This window comes from Labrus mixtus, chromosome 12, assembly GCF_963584025.1.
Source record: "Labrus mixtus chromosome 12, fLabMix1.1, whole genome shotgun sequence".
NCBI classification, from domain to species: Eukaryota; Metazoa; Chordata; class Actinopteri; order Labriformes; family Labridae; genus Labrus; species Labrus mixtus.
In genome coordinates, this window is record NC_083623.1 from 14,944,816 (window position 1) to 14,960,852 (window position 16,037).

The 16,037-nt window shown below is 39.9% G+C and overlaps 2 protein-coding genes across 3 annotated transcripts in view; one reads left to right on the forward strand and one right to left on the reverse strand.

Moving 5' to 3' along the window:
* Window positions 1-16,037, forward strand: part of LOC132985078 (alpha-N-acetylgalactosaminidase-like) — a 423,896-nt gene that overhangs the window by 108,786 nt on the left and 299,073 nt on the right. The gene's annotated exons all lie outside the window — the stretch shown is intronic.
* Window positions 1-16,037, reverse strand: part of sgk1 (serum/glucocorticoid regulated kinase 1) — a 34,907-nt gene that overhangs the window by 4,696 nt on the left and 14,174 nt on the right. Inside the window, exons 3-4 of the mRNA XM_061052199.1 lie at window positions 12,929-13,144; window positions 8,966-9,029 (exon numbers count right to left, since the gene is read on the reverse strand). Of these exons, the coding sequence (XP_060908182.1) occupies window positions 8,966-9,029; window positions 12,929-13,144 (280 nt within the window). The remainder of the gene's footprint in view (window positions 1-8,965; window positions 9,030-12,928; window positions 13,145-16,037) is intronic.

A 16,037-nucleotide genomic window follows, 5' to 3' on the forward strand; every position in this document is an offset into this window, starting at 1 on the left:
TCCTCCGCAAACATTTCCTCTTGCTAAATGGACCGTGAGGAAAGGATCAATCCCGTGCTCGGCCAATCAGAGGCCGTTGCGCTCCTGGTGCGTCATAGCCACACCTTTGAAATGTGCTTGCGTCAAAAAAAACATAGGAAAAAGCAGCAAAAAAAAAGGGTTTCTTTACCACAGCTAGTCAATGAAAGGTTGGGTTGTACTATTTGCACTTATGTTTGTGCAACACCATAGAGACTGCCCATGTATCACTCACAAAATGAGTCTAAAGTCCAAAACAAATCCTATAAGCTAATGGCATCCAGATGCGACCACTTAGAAGCATATGATGCCCTTTTAAGTTCCAGGAGTAAATACTGGCAATATAAGAAGACACTGAGACTTTGGGGCTTGTTCTCCAACTCTAACTGTTTATGTAACCCTTTGTCCATGCACTCCATCCAACCCCTCCTCAGTTTGCAACCTGGTCCTGTACAAATAATCGGATAGCCTCTTAACCAGCCCTATCAGCTTCACTGTTTGGCTGCTTCTCAATTAAAACGACCCGGAGTGACGCAAGTTCCCTCGGTGTACAAAAGACGCGAGGGGAGAGCCTGCATGAGCAGAGGGGGGCTCAGTGCCAAGAAAAAGCCGCTGCAAGTGGAAAAGTACAGCCTGAGAAACTTCTCAACACACCAATCTCAAACAAGAGCCACGGGTGAGAGAAGAAAAAAAGAAGAGATCAGACCAACAATATGTTATAACTTGTAACTCACAGTGGAAGCGTTAAGAAGCAGCAAAATCACTCCGATGCCAGAATCAGAATCATTTGTTCCGCGCTGTGTGTTGTGCGCTAGTTGGCACACAGTTGCGCAGATGGGCTCAGTTTGTCTCGGTTATGTAAGGCACCTGGTTTTTTTTTATTTATTTTTTTAAATCTTCACCTGCATGAAAGTCTGTCTCACATGAATGCCAAATCCATTTTAAAAGCACAATAAAAACCGTGCGTAAAAATGGAAGAGGAAGACATGAAAGATAGCCGATCCAAATTTGGGAAAATAATGCAACACTATTTTTGAATTCGAAAATGAACAGCAAGAACAATATAATGAACCTTGATGCACAACACAAACAACTTAAAACCTTGCGTAAAACAACGAAACATCGTCTTTTGTCTACCAATTTACTGGTCTCTTAAACGTCTAATTTGCATATTATAAACACACCGGATTTAGTTTCCATGGACAACAAACAAACTTCGCTCCGACCGAGTTTTCATTTCACAGCAGACAGAGTTGGAGTTCAAGTACAATTTCGAGCGTTACCAAGGCTCCTCTGGAGACTTTTCACAGACCCCCTATCAGCGAGCCTTCATGCAACAGCATCATACATCCAGGTCACTAGATTATGGGGGGTTTGGGCGCCCCCCAAGTATGTCTGCCAGAGCTTTCTTCCCCACCAGACACACAGAGCGGGCTGTGTGCCTCAGGTTTACCCTCACAAAGGCGCCTTTAAACATCTTAGAAGGCTAGAAAACGAAGAAATATCTCTCAAATACCCCCTATACGATGATCGACATTAAAAAAGAAGTGTTAAAGAAGAAGTACGGAGAGATCCATCGACTTTAATCAATCTGCAGTCTACTTACAAGTGATGGTGGTCGTTTTGTCTTTCATAAGGACGTTTTATTTATCCGATTCACAAGGAAAAGAAGAAGATGAAGCAGGAGAGAAGCGGTGGGTTCCTCGGCAGGGAGGTTATCGAACTACACAGCAGCATTCCCCTCCTTAGAGAGTTTCATCCACAGAATTTTTCCTTCTTTTTTTTTTTTTTTTTTTTCAGGGCGGAGACATCCCGCCCTCTGATTCTTTTCCACCCTACAGTTAAGTGTTTCATGCATGGTTTGTTGGATGGCTTTTCATGCAGGGCGGAGTTATGTTACATTCAGAGTCTGCTCTTATAGCTTCCATTTATAAGTTGATCGAAAAGTAGAGCAGATTTTTTATTTTTTATTGTTTTAATTAAAGTGTTAATTAACCTTTAAATGATATTTAAATGAAAACAAAATGCATCGACATGTAAGGAACAGATGGATTAAATGTTGGCTTATTTTTTCTAAAAAGTACTGAAAAAGGAGCACATTTGCAAACAATACTATTACTATAGGAAAACAAACCTGCAATGTCATCATTATGGTAATCACTATGTGGGATATTTCAACAGGCAATTAACAGAAAACTGTTTTATAGCTAATGCTGGATGCAACAATTTGACTTAAATTGACCCTGTGTCAGATCTTCACTCGTCAGCTGTTTTTTTTCATCATAGCCTGCTGAGTTCATTCCATGGGCGGTTAGGCAGGGGCCACAAGGGGCCCCTGTAACACTGAGCTTGGTCCCCTCTGTGGCAGCCCCTCCAAAAGGAAGAGCCCCCTCTAATAACACATACACAGTATTTGACTCAACAACCGGACTCACAATCTAGTATTAAATACTGTTACTGAAACAAATATAAATCATGGTATTTTATGTTGTGGTATTTAATGATGTGCGCTATTATTTGGCATAATATATATTTTAAAAAGCGATCATCTTTGTCTATTTTCACCTTTAATGTTCCCCTCTGACAAAACAACTGGCCCCAGTTTGGCCCCCTCAGTAAAAGTGGTCTAGAACCGCCACTGGTTCATTCACATTCTGCACTGGAATTAAAAAAAATAACCTGCCTTTTAAAAATCCCAGAGTTTGCATATAACGTTGGGAGCAACAGGAATTCAAGCATTATTTCTTAACCATGTCTCTTCAGGGATTTTTCTCCCAGCTACAATACATTTTTCTGAGGGTAATGTTAAGCAGGTCTTCGAGAGTTTGTGACAGAGTAGAGGACACATATGACAAAGGAAAAGAAAGACAAGTGTGATGATACGTACATGTGTGAAGAGCAGGCTCAAAGCTGAGAGAACAAGGGAGTTTGTGTGAGAAGGTGAGTGACTGTGCAACAGAGGAACTGTTCCTATGAAAGGCAGTTCCTTTGAAAATGCAGCAATTAAGGTTCCACCTCAGATGACTCAAATAAGATAGGAACAGGGTTATGTGTCTTTGGGTGTGTGTGTGTGTGTGTGTGTGTGTGTGTGTGTGTGTGTGTGTGTGTGTGTGTGTGTGTGTGTGTGTGTGTGTGTGTGTGTGTGAGAGAGAGAGAGAGAGAGAGAGATGTACTGATGTATGTCGCTTTGGATAAAAGCGTCTGCTAAGTGACTTGTAGAATTGTAGAACCTGACTTCTCTCATCATGTGTTGGAGAATGGGTGACTCCGCACTTTTTAAATATAGCCTCAACTTTTAACTGTTGTCTTTTTCTCCCTCAGCTTGGGTCAAATCTATTATTAATTGTCCCCCATAGACACCTGATGCCCAAACACACACACAAACACACACACACACACACACACACACACACACACACACACACACACACACACACACACACACACACACACACACAGGGCACATTCATATTCACACAAACACACACGAAGAGCTAGAGGGCAAAACAAACCTGCAGGGAGTGTGACAGCACACACACACACACACATGCATGCACACACACGCACACATAATCTGGAGGCAAAAACAAACCTGCAGAGAGCCTGACAGAACATGCACACACACCCTCATGCACACACACACACACACACATTTTCTCAAACAAGGAAAAAAGAAAGAGAGGGCACATCGGGTACTTCCTAACTTCCCCTAGGTGTCCAAAAGCACTCCTCTGACTCTCTGCACCAGCAAAAAACTTAACACGGTTGTGCTAGAAATAGATATTTCTCCTTGAAACAGCAAAGGTTGCAGCACCGCACGCTTCAAGAAACATTTAATCCACAATACATCAGCACTGACACTACAGCTGCACTCCATGTGGGACTCACACTGACATCGCCTATCAGCACTTGAAAGCATCAAACAAGTGAAACATCACAATTTCCTTTTTCAGATAATCTGAACACAGGGAAAGCGTGAGGCAGCATGGAAGAGTGTCGCCCTTGAAAACTTGCACAGATGCACTCAAGAAAGACTGATTTTATAACTGTCAGTGTTAGGCAGCTATGTTACCCTATTATTACAAAAATAAACGTCAGGGAGTGAAATGTTTCATGTCTTAGCGTCCCTCAAAGAGGCATAAGGATAGTTTCTGTAGTTTTCATTTTTAACAGGAGTTTTGAACTAAACTAACTAGCTTGTTTTCAGATTGCACTATTTTGTGTGTTTTGTAGCCAGCTCTTACATTGGTTTTGAGATTTGCAGTAACTCAAAGTCATTAGTTAAATGTCGGAATGAGCTAGTTTGACATTTTTTTTTTCTATCAAAAAGTATCAATAAAGAATTAATTGCAAATAAGAGAGGATTAAAAGTGGTAACAAGAAGAAGACGTTACCTCCTCCACTGGGATGCTCTGCTCTGGTGTGTGCATCAGCGATCATAGCCCGTAGTTTAATGAAACGAGGGAGAGGTGTTGAGACAAGAAGAAGAAGAAGAGGGGGAGCGAGAGAGGGAGTGGAACAAAACAAAAGGTCCCCTCTGTCAGTAGTTTTCCTATCTGGCCCTCTTTCCCGTCTGGATTTACAGGCTGGTTGCGTTTTGGGCCCCAAACAAGAGGAGGCTCTACAATTACCCTAGCTGTGTGTATATTACTTTTCTATTTGACTGTGTTAGTGTGTGTGTGTGTGTGTGTGAGTGTGTGTGTGTGTGTGTGCGTGTGTGTGTGTTGTATGTGTGTGTGTGTGTGTGTGTGTGTGTGTGTGTGAGTGTGTGAGTGTGTGAGTGTGTGTGTGTGTGTGTGTGTGTGTGTGTGTGTGTTTGTGTGTGTGTGTGTGTGTGTGTGAGTGTGTGAGTGAGTGTTTGTGTGTGTGTGTGTGTGTGTGTTGTGTGTGTGTGTGTGTGTGAGTGTGTGTGTGTGTGTGTGTGTGTGTGTGTGAGTGTGTGAGTGTGTGTGTGTGTGTGTGTGTGTGTGTGTGTGTGTGTGAGTGTGTGAGTGTGTGAGTGTGTGAGTGTGAGTGTGTGTGTGTGTGTGTGTGTGTTTGTGTGAGGCTAATTTGTTATATAACCCACTATTGGCACTGTCAATGGTGCCAAAGCCATCATTGACTCACAAACACACACACACATAGATGCATACACACACACACACACACACACACACACACACACACACACACACACACACACACACACATAGATGCATACACACACACACACACACACACACACACACACACACACACAGCTGGCAATTTTGTGAAAGGACAGGAAGCAGTTCACTGAAGAGTCTGAGGGGTTGAGGTGCACGACATAAGAGTTTTGGTATAAGCATACACACACACACACACAATAAAAAAATCACACACACACAGACGTACCTAAACACACCCACCAAGAGCGTGACGACATAGACCAGCATATGCCCATTTTCACCCTGTCTTCAGGGAAGACGAAATCCGTCCATTGAACCTGTCAATATCTTTCACTTTCCCATGATCCCTCTGTCTTGTTAAGTTGCTGCTCTAGTTGCCGGGGACGATGAGGAGGGTGTTCGTGGCTATACTTCCATTGGCGTTGAATGAGAATGAGCCTCGGTGGTGAGGAACCAAATGACACGGTTACATAAAGGCCTCGGCTATTCAGAGAAGACAGCCAGGCTTTTATTTTGCCATGGCAGTCTGTCATTGTGTGTGTGTGGCCTACTTGTGCCAATCAACCAATGGGACGGTTCAAACTTTTCTGCGTTTGATATTTTCAGGATGTAATATTGTCAGCTGATATGTGTGCGGATTCACTAGTTTGTTTAACAACATGTTTATTTTCCCAGAGTCTCATGGTGTTTTCTCTGAAATTAACTCATATAAATCTGGACAGATCCAAACTTGAAAATCAAGGTAATTATTGAATGGCGGTTCACATGGGACTACTGAACATGTCAACACCAAGAAACTCTTAACTAGTAGAGAGCCTTTCACCTTCTTATCAGTTATCACTGAAATACTTTTCTTTCAAGTAAATACTAAAAAGATGGTCGGGTATCTTATTATAATGTTAGATTATTTGCATTGTATATTCTGAGTATTTTTTGACTGATTTTGTCTGATTTGCTTTATGAAGGTCTAGTAACATAGTTGCCAATAAAAGTTTTGTTCTTCAAGTTAGACATTGTGTTTGCTTGCAACTTTTTGAAATGTCTGTGGAAGCATTTCATAAAAGTTGCTGATAATGGCTATATTTAAGAAAAAATGACCTGTTCCACAACAAATATGAATTTCCTAAACAAATACAACAACAGAAACGAGCTTAGAAAACATGCTTCTGGAAGCAGAAAAAAAAACACTTTAAGGGAACTTGTTGCAAATCCATGAACAATGCAGGTCAGACTAGCCCAAACACCATCAGTGTCTATCGTTTCATGTTGTGTATATCAGTAAATTAATCACATTCAAATCTGTCTTTGGTTGAAATTTAAGCTATTCCACTAAACAACCCCTCTTACAGGCCTGAGAGTTTCTGTTGTGTTCATATTCATAGTTTGATTATGACTTTTCACAATTTATTCACTTTTTGCAGTGCATAAACGTTTGCTGTTCATACGATCGGCAGCATGATTTTTATTTTTCATTTGAAGCAGTTCCTCTTTTGCATAGAAATTTTAGGGTCATTGGTGTGTGTTTGCTGTTGTCAGCTATCATATTTTTCCACCTCGACAGGACAGTGATGGTAGCAAGGTGATGAAAGTAAAAAAGGGGGGGGGGGGGGGGGGGGGGGGGGGGGGTCTAATGCAACAAAGGTGCGTTGCAGGATGTGAAGTAGGACTGTTCTTAACCCCTGGACCTCTAGTCTATAGAGATAGATAGAAGTTGAAGGTCAAACAGATTCAGGGAGCAGCACATTACATAATCAGATGTTCTGTTTTCTGGCCTGAACTTTATAATTTCCGTGTATAAAAACAACAAACATGTTCAGACAGTCAACTGTCAAAAAGTTTGCCGTGGGAGTGCTTAATAGATTGTAAAGTACACGCATGTCTTTGTGTTGAATTGGTTGGTATGTGCGTGTCTCTGTAAAGGTGTGTATGTTTGCCTGTGAAGGGCAGGTTGACACAGGTGAGCCATGTGTCATGAATGGAGGCAGAAAAGAGTAAATAAGAGCTTTAGAGAGGAAGCTGTACTGTGGATATCATTTAGGTCAGTGAGCACAAAAGAGTTTGAGTGCACACACAAACATGTTACATAAACCTGTTGTCATTTCAGAAACAAGAGCATTATTAAATCAGCGATGAACATAGAAATGTGTTCTATAACGGGTTCTTCATTACATAAGATCCAATGTTCTGAGAGCAGTACAGACATGTGTTCCTCTGTTAAATTAGAATGTGAGAAATCTACTAAGAATAATTATTATTACTGTACATACTATTCGCTCTACTGCTCCCTCTGTCTTCACTACAGCACCTTAAATGACTCATAGCATGCGATTAACTTCAACTGAAAGGGCTCCCAAAGCCAGTGATTACTGAACTGGGAACAATAGGGTGAAGCAGCATCACATTCGAGGCCACAGAAACATCTTGTCACCAGCTCAGCTAAATACTCAGAACAACCACAATGAATAGGATCATTCTCCCAGAGAAAAATAACTAATTCGAATATGGTTCTTCTCATCACATTTCTTTCTTGAAGATGTTAAAAAAGTAAACAGAAAGCAGTTACCAGCAGAGCTGACACAAAGTGACAAACCTGTTCTGCTTTTCAATACTTTTCAATAGAGTAATTAGTGGTTCTTATGTGGAAAAGCAAAATGTGTTACAGTAGTAAAATAACAATTGTGAGAAAGATGAAAAATGCATTTGAAATGTTAGCTATGAAGATTTAGAAATGCACTAAAGATCATGCTCCTCGAGGCGCCTGTTTAGCTCGGTATGTGGAGCGGGCGCACCATGGACAGTGGTTTTAGTCCTCAAACACTGGTTGCAGGTTTGACTCCTGATCCTTGTGCTGTTTGGTGCATGCCTGCTCTCACTGCTCACATTTCACATAATAAAGGCCAAAAGAGCTCAAACATCATCTTAAAGAAAGAGAAAAGAAGCTCAGCAACAGTAGTACTAACTGGCAGTATAACAGTAGCTTGTAACATGTACAATTATCTGCAAAGTTAAATGGATCAATAAAAAATGTTAATGGCTAAACTTAAATTCAAATTATGTGACACGCACACATAACTCATTTTGTACTTTGTATCTGATTTGAATTTATGGTGGCAATATGAGGTATGATGGGAATTAAAGTCACTTACAGTCATCTGGGACTCTCTTACCCAGTGACACACATGTGAGGTTGGCAACCAACCCAGAAACATACTCGAAAAAAAATGCTGCATTCAGATGTCTGAAAGGTCACTGAGTGTGAGTGTGTGTGTGTGTGATGATCAGCGCTCAGTATTATGTCTTTAACCACTGTTTTGCCTTCCAAACGGGTTTCCAAAATGCAGCAAATAGCAATCTTGGTTCATGAACAATGGTTATTATCCTGGTAGCTTAGAGGTTGGATTACAGAGCCAAGCGGTAAAGTAAGGCAAAGTTACAAAGTGTGTGTTTGTGAGTATGTGTGTGTGTGTGTGTGTGTGTGTGTGTGTGTGTGTGTGTGTGTGTGTGTGTGTGTGTGTGTGTGTGTGTGTGTGTGTGTGTGTGTGTGTGTGTGTCAAGGCTGAATCATTTTGCTCTAACATACATCAGACTTGGACGGATATGAAACAACAAACAAGAAAAAAAAAGACAGAGAATGAGTGGTAGAGTTTGGATGGATGGTGGAAAAAAAAGATCTTGAAGAGAAATGAATCAGGCCTGATGGAGAAAAACATTGGGGGGTTGAGAGGTGTGTGAAAGGTGTCGTGGCAGGAGGAAGTAGAATAGTACAGAAAAAATGTCTTAGTGGCTGGTTTACTCACTGTTCTCACCAGGGCAACAGTAGCTGTCTGGGTCTGACTCATTGTGGTAGTACAGGTCCATTGCCTGTGGGAGGAAAAACAACATTACTTTAAAAAATAGCAATTTCTTTCAAAGACATGCAAATGAAAGGTATAAAAAATATAAAGGATGCAGATTTTTACCCAGTGCATGAGGTATTTTCTTACAAGCCCATGTGACATTATAGATACACAGAACAATTCTGACATGCCTTAATCATATAGTGATACTGCTTTTAGCGAGATTCAGCCTGTGGATTCAATACCAATATGTTATAGTATTCACACAGAAAAATTACCTGACATATTGGGCAACACACTTCTGTTATTGTGTACAGCCCTGCTAAACCAGTTTTGGCATGTCCTGTTCTAATCCAGTTAAATAATAAGGTGTTGTTCACTTTGTAACTGCCTAGCTCTGAGGCTTATAATGTTTTGAAGATCCTAGGAAGACAAATTCATAAGTAAAGGTTGGCCAAGTTTGAAACAAGGTTAGTGGTTCACAACAAGGTGTGTTTTATATTCATCATGTATTTACAGTATTAAAGTGCAACAAAAGTGATGTAGATTTCTTCATTATTCCTTCACTGTTCTTCCTCATTACTTTTTCCCAGATGAAACACTTGGAAAAAAAACACCTTCCCAGTTTTTTTTTTAAAGTGTGGCTAATCACTCTTTTGTTGAAAAGCTAACAGCTGGTAAATGAAAGTGAGCAGGTTTCTGTCTTTAAGTGGTTAAAACCAGAACGTTTGGAGACATCAGATCTAGGCCACCTCTCTCAGCTCTTGAAAAGAGCACAGTGACTGAGAGAGGTCACGTTTTTAAATGGCAAGGCTTTAAATCAGCATTTCTAAAACTACTGGTTCTGACCCAGACTTGTTCTTGCCCTAGTTTCAGTTGAATCCCCCCCACATGACGCGTTTTAATGAGGCTGGGTTTCCAGGGTGAGACTGCTTTAAATCACGGGAGTCGTGAGCTGAAAGGGCTGGGAAACCTCTGCTCCAAGAAACATGACAACAGAGTATGATTGTGCTTTAGAGAGACGGAAATCTAGAATAAAACTGGTAATTGGCCTTAAATTAATAAATAATTGTTTCTGTAAAGGTTTGAGGTGTTGCATTCAAAACCAAACTAGAGTAAAAAAGAACAACTGTGTTATCAGCAATTGTATTTAGTTTTCAAAAAAGACCTGGTCTACGGACAAATAGTCTCTATTAAATAGATCGACTTTTTAACATAGATGATATGACAACATCTTTTTGTATTGTGAAAAATGAATTTTTTGGACGCATAGATTTTTTTGAATATTATGATCAGATTGGTTTGGGGTGGAAATGGCTCATTGGTGGAACGGAAAACAAGACATTTGACCCCAACTAGAAAGTGTGATTATTTCAAGATGCCACAACCTTTTCAAAAAGTGATTTTAATTTAACTTAGTAGTCTAGAAAGTAACATGTAACTCGTGCAATAAATCATAGGAGAGTTGAAAATGTTTGTGTGTTTTAGAGAGACTGAAGTCCTGAACCAAACTGGTCTCACTCAGGTCCGGGCATTTTTTAATGTAAAACTACACAACTCGTCCAAAAATCCCCAAATGATTAGGAATAGAGAGATTCAAACAAAGTGCACTTAAGTGTGAAAAGTGAATTAACCATTGTGTAGATAAATATTCCCTGTTACTATATAACAATATTGCCAGTATAGGCCTTTATGTTTTGTCTTCTCTTTCTTGTTTTGACAAGTTGAATCATATGTTCTCATTCCATTATTTTCATTTAATAATCTTGTAGTTTAACAGGGGAAATATCCCTGTAGTGAAGATATGAACCATGTTTAGACACATGGCCATAAATAGACACTGCTTTTACATAGTTTGTGAAATCCTTTTGATATGTCGTTTTATGTCAACTTTTATTGTATTTAGTTTATTTCTTTAAATTGAAACACGATCATTCCTTCATGCATGTGGAGTAGACACTCAAAGTCATGTGTAGCAGCTTAGGTGTGACTGTTGATTTGAACTTGACCTATTTGATAATAAAAGTCAACACACTGACCTGCACGTGGCGTGATGAATGGCTCTGACACACTCTTGAGTAGAGGGTCATTTACACAATGTCTCAATAGCAACTACTTAAAGGTGTCCTACTTTTTCTTTCTACATACAGTAAAAAAAAATGTAAATCTGCTGTCACAGGACCAGCAGCGTTTGCATCTCAGGACGTTCCTGTCATGTCAGATATTCATTTCTTTGGTGACTTCGCTGTCAGTCATCCACGCTTCAAAGTGTATTTATTAAATACAGTCTTAGCCTAGTTTGCTATTCCTTGCTGCAGCTCTGAAAACTTATTGCGGAACTCTGTGTTCTCCCATGGGTGTTTTTCCAAGACAAGCTGAGGCGTGTGTGTGTGTGTGTGTGTGTGTGTGTGTGTGTGTGTGTGTGTGTGTGTGTGTGTGTGTGTGTGTGTGTGTGTGTGCGTGTGTGTGTGTGTGTGTGTGTGTGTGTGTGAGAGAGTAAATTAAATCACATCAATTTGTTTATTCATTCACAGGCAATGCTTTTAACACTCTGCCCATTATGCTGGTCATTTCATCTTCTTATGATTCCTAAAATAGCTGACATACAAGCTTCGTAAATCAATCTTTACACTTCTTTTTGGCACTTTTATACACACACACACACACACACACACATATTGCATGCTGACTTTACGTCAACATCTTTTACCCTTCATGCCCCTTTCTGTTTCTTCTGCCTGTTTATCCATTCAGTGTAGAGATATGATGGAGTGGTTTCCATAGTGGTGGTGAGTCGAGGTTTTCTCTTTATTAATATTTCATCACAGGTTTGGGCTGTTACGTAAAGGAGAAAGAGTGGACTATTTTTTTGGGTGTGTAAGAGTCAAGGAGAGGTAGAGGCTCTGAGGCCTTGACTGTGAGTCATTAAGTCAAACATTTCACAGTGAAACAGAGTGAAAAACTAGACATGACAATGTTTTATTAATGATATGTTCAAAAGATACCTCTACCGAGGTTTCCCTAATTGACAAAAACGTAATACACTATATATTTCTATATATCATTTGTTCTTTATGTCAGATTTCTAAATTACCATAAGTTAATGCATCAAGACACTAAACTGTAAATGATTACTTATGTGGTGACATAAGAACTTTCTCAGACTGGTTGGGGGCGGTTTTAGTTTGCTAGGTGTGCAAAAACAGTACAAAGCACAGACTCATTAAGTATAACCTTGCCTTACTTTGGCAGCTTGTTACACATCTGCCTCAGTAATGATTAAAAGTATGCATACCACAATAACGCCTTAGATGAAAAGGTTTTTAACCGAAGAAACTTCATGACGAAAAAGACATGATATTAAACAAAAGTTGGTCGTGTTATGGTAAATATGAATTACTGGTATTGATCAAGAATAGAAGAAATGTGGTAGTCAAAACTTTTTCCTGTAGTGAACGAGGCCAAATCATTTGCAGCCAGGTGTTCAAAAAGAATCTGTACAAGGCATGAAAACTTAGGTAACAGACAAATACAATCAAAGGAGAAGGTCAGAAGCTGAAATAAGCTCTTACAAATGTACAGAAATAACGACGTATAATAGGCTCATATTTACGAGACATCTATTTCATGTCAATTTTGGCGTCCCCTGTGGACAATGTGCTTTGGCTTATCTTTTTACTGTTTCATCTTGTACCTTTGACTGTCGTACTCTCCCTCAAAAAGAACATCCTCCTTTTTTTTCTATCATCTCCCAATAGATGTCATCATAAAATTACCCACCGGAGTTTTCAAGACAAAACAATCTTCAACCGTCCACTGCCAACATCTATTGCATAATATGAGACGTTCACAGTCCATGCAGTCTTGCGGATTTCCTGAAATAAGCGTTAGTAATATAATTGTCTGTAAGCACAATAAGCTTGCCTGTGTGCGTTGCCGTGGCTGCCAGGGTTCCTCCAGGGTGTAGCTGATGTAGGGCCCGCTGCAGATGGAGCACTCTAGCATGACAGGGCTGGCCAGGTAGGGTGAGGCGTGGACCCCCCACGACTGACACCCGCCCAGGTGGACATCTGACTCCGCTTCTTTCTGCTTGCTTGTACCATCACCGTGATGGCGAGCCAGCATCTTCCATTTCCTGACCTGTAGGTGAGGACATGTAATAAATGTCAAAGTCTCTTTGAGGAAAATTGAGGGGCTGGATTCAAAACCACACCAAAAATCTAAGTAAAAAAAATCCAACTTGAGTGAATTTTATCACGGTGGTGCCAATGCAATGATACATAATGACTCTATAGGTGCCCATTAGAGTAAGGTGAGGGGGACAATACTGTAGGACCAATCAATTCATCAATGCCTTTGTCATCCATTAACTGCCTACAGTAGAGTACTCATGTCACCCACATGGTGAAAGTTTGGTCAGAAACATGGACACCAATGACCTTCTAAGAGTAATTACTGTTAGTACTGTTAAGATGAAGTGTTCCTTTATTTATTTTAGCATTGTATTAAGATATATTACCAAGCACAAGGGATCAAATACACACCAAATTTCAAGAGAAATTTCAAGATAGTTTTAATCTTTAAACAATTTTGAAAGTCACTGCAATCAAAATGAACAATCAAACCACCAATGCTAGTCAACAGGAAAATATTTTTTGGGTCATGCTGGCAAGGCACAGAAGGCAGCGAGAGAGTCGGTCTCAGTCTTAATCTTCTTTCATGTGACAGCTGCACAGTGACACCCTTCCGAGGACTCCCAGTGGTCATTTAGCATGTGACTGGCAACACGGACTGAATACATATCATGAATATAAAACATAAAAAACCCTTCACACACACACACACACACACACACACACACACACACACACACACACACACACACACACACACACACACACACACACACACACACACAGGGAAGAGATGGTGTTGGAGCGATATATATGATACATGTGACAAGGAAGCTGATGTCAAGGTGCACATAGCTCTAGAGGAAACTAAATTGCATGGATGGATGTGTCAGTGACCCAGAATGGCTGTTATGTAAGGTAAATGGTGTCCTTGGCACACAGAGCACACAGGTTCAGAGACTGCAGCCGTTTGAAATGAGTCTTATCAAGGCCTCTATCAGTGGCTGCTGCTCTGCTGGCCTCTACATTGCTACAACTTGGCAGGGGAAGGAAATGTGTGTGTGTGTGTGTGTGTGTGTGTGTGTGTGTGTGTGTGTGTGTGTGTGTGTATGTGTATGTGTATTATGTGTCCAAACTTGCATCATGGCAAAGAAAACATTTCCCCTGTGTGAATGGTTGCTCCCTTGACCGTAGTTATAGATTGGTGCTGAAAGAACTCAAACTAATACTGAGAGTTTATATTACAAGAGGATACAAATCTGTCATAATAACAGTGTGTGTGTGTGTGTGTGTGTGTGTGTGTGTGTGTGTGTGTGTGTCTTAGAAATTAGACACACTTTTGTAAATTACTCTATAAAAGTATTTAACCAATAAAATTTTAATTTAACAGTGTTAGTTCCAAATTTTGTGAAATATGTTCATTTACTTTTTGACGGAGAGTAACACAAGAAGATTTACAATACTTTGTGTTCATCGAACATGATGTTGATGAATGAACCAGCAGTTTGTTAGCTTAGCTAAGCTTAGCAGAAATATTGGAAATGGCGAAAAAGCTATTGTGGCTTTACCTGAAGGGAACAAAATTTGCCTCAATCAGCTAAGATATAACCTTAGCCAACTTTTAACATGATATGTCATATTTATTAAATCTGAAGAAAAAATAAATACAAAAAGACACTCCCCTTTTTATGGGGATTAGTTTCTGGTGACTATGTTGTATCAATTTCTTGTCAAACTTGCCACCAGAAAGTCAAAAAGTCTATTTCCCAAAATGTCAAACTATTCCTTTAACGTATATGACGACCCAGTGGACATTACAATTTTTAATTCATTTGACATGACATATTATTTAAATTGACAGGCAAGATTTGTATAGCTAGCAACCTTTAGGCCTAAAACAATAAAAACTGGAAGTGTTACCTGAAAAATGTCATGACCAAACATCCAGCTTATGGATTTCATTATTTAAATCAAAACACTTGTTGTTGTTGTTGTTGTTGCAAGTTATCTGATACAAACAGATAATACAATACAATGAATCCTATGCAAAATGATATAAAACAATACAACAACATTTGAAGGCAACATGTCATCATATTATGTAATGGGGTTGTTTACTGCCTGTTATTAGGCTGAACTGTACATTTTATCATTCAGATTATCCTTTACAGTATAACCTCATACTGAACCTTGTCCCAGAGTCTGAATACCTTCATATAGTGAGAAACTTTGAGCTGAGGAAGTAAAACCACACACATATATATGCACAGCTTTACGAGACTCTCCTTCCTCTTGACCCTCGTTCTTGCCTTTTGACTTGGTTTTATGCTGCAACCCTTTAAGACAACATTGGGCCTGTTATTAGTTATGTTCCAGAAGACTTTTTTAAAGATCTGCTCTTTCACCTCATAAACTCAGGATACAATATAGTCCAGGGAAACGCTCATATGAAGACCAGGATGTCCATATCAGCCACCCAGCCCTATAAATCAAGAAATAAAAACATCACACACACCACATCCAGACCTCATCAGCCCACGTCCCCACACCTCTTCACTTACCTGTTTGACTGCCCTCTGTCTGTGTCTTATCTACCCTATCTATGTAAAACAACCCCATGTATCAGTCACTAACAAAGTATCCATTTACTCACATACGTAATATTTAGATTCTGTTTGGACAGACATATTTGGTCTTTTTTTTTTTTTTGCTCTCTAAAGTCGGTTTATTCAGCAGCTTAACCAAAAGGCCAACTCTAACAAATATCTCTGCCTCAAGCAAATCTGGGGGTGAGGGACAAGGTTTCTTGTGTTTGGTTTTAATTTCTTGGTATGATTGACCAATCACGTTTGAGCATAGTGGCATGAAGCAAAACTGTCAGTTTGCAGAGCAAGAAAGCA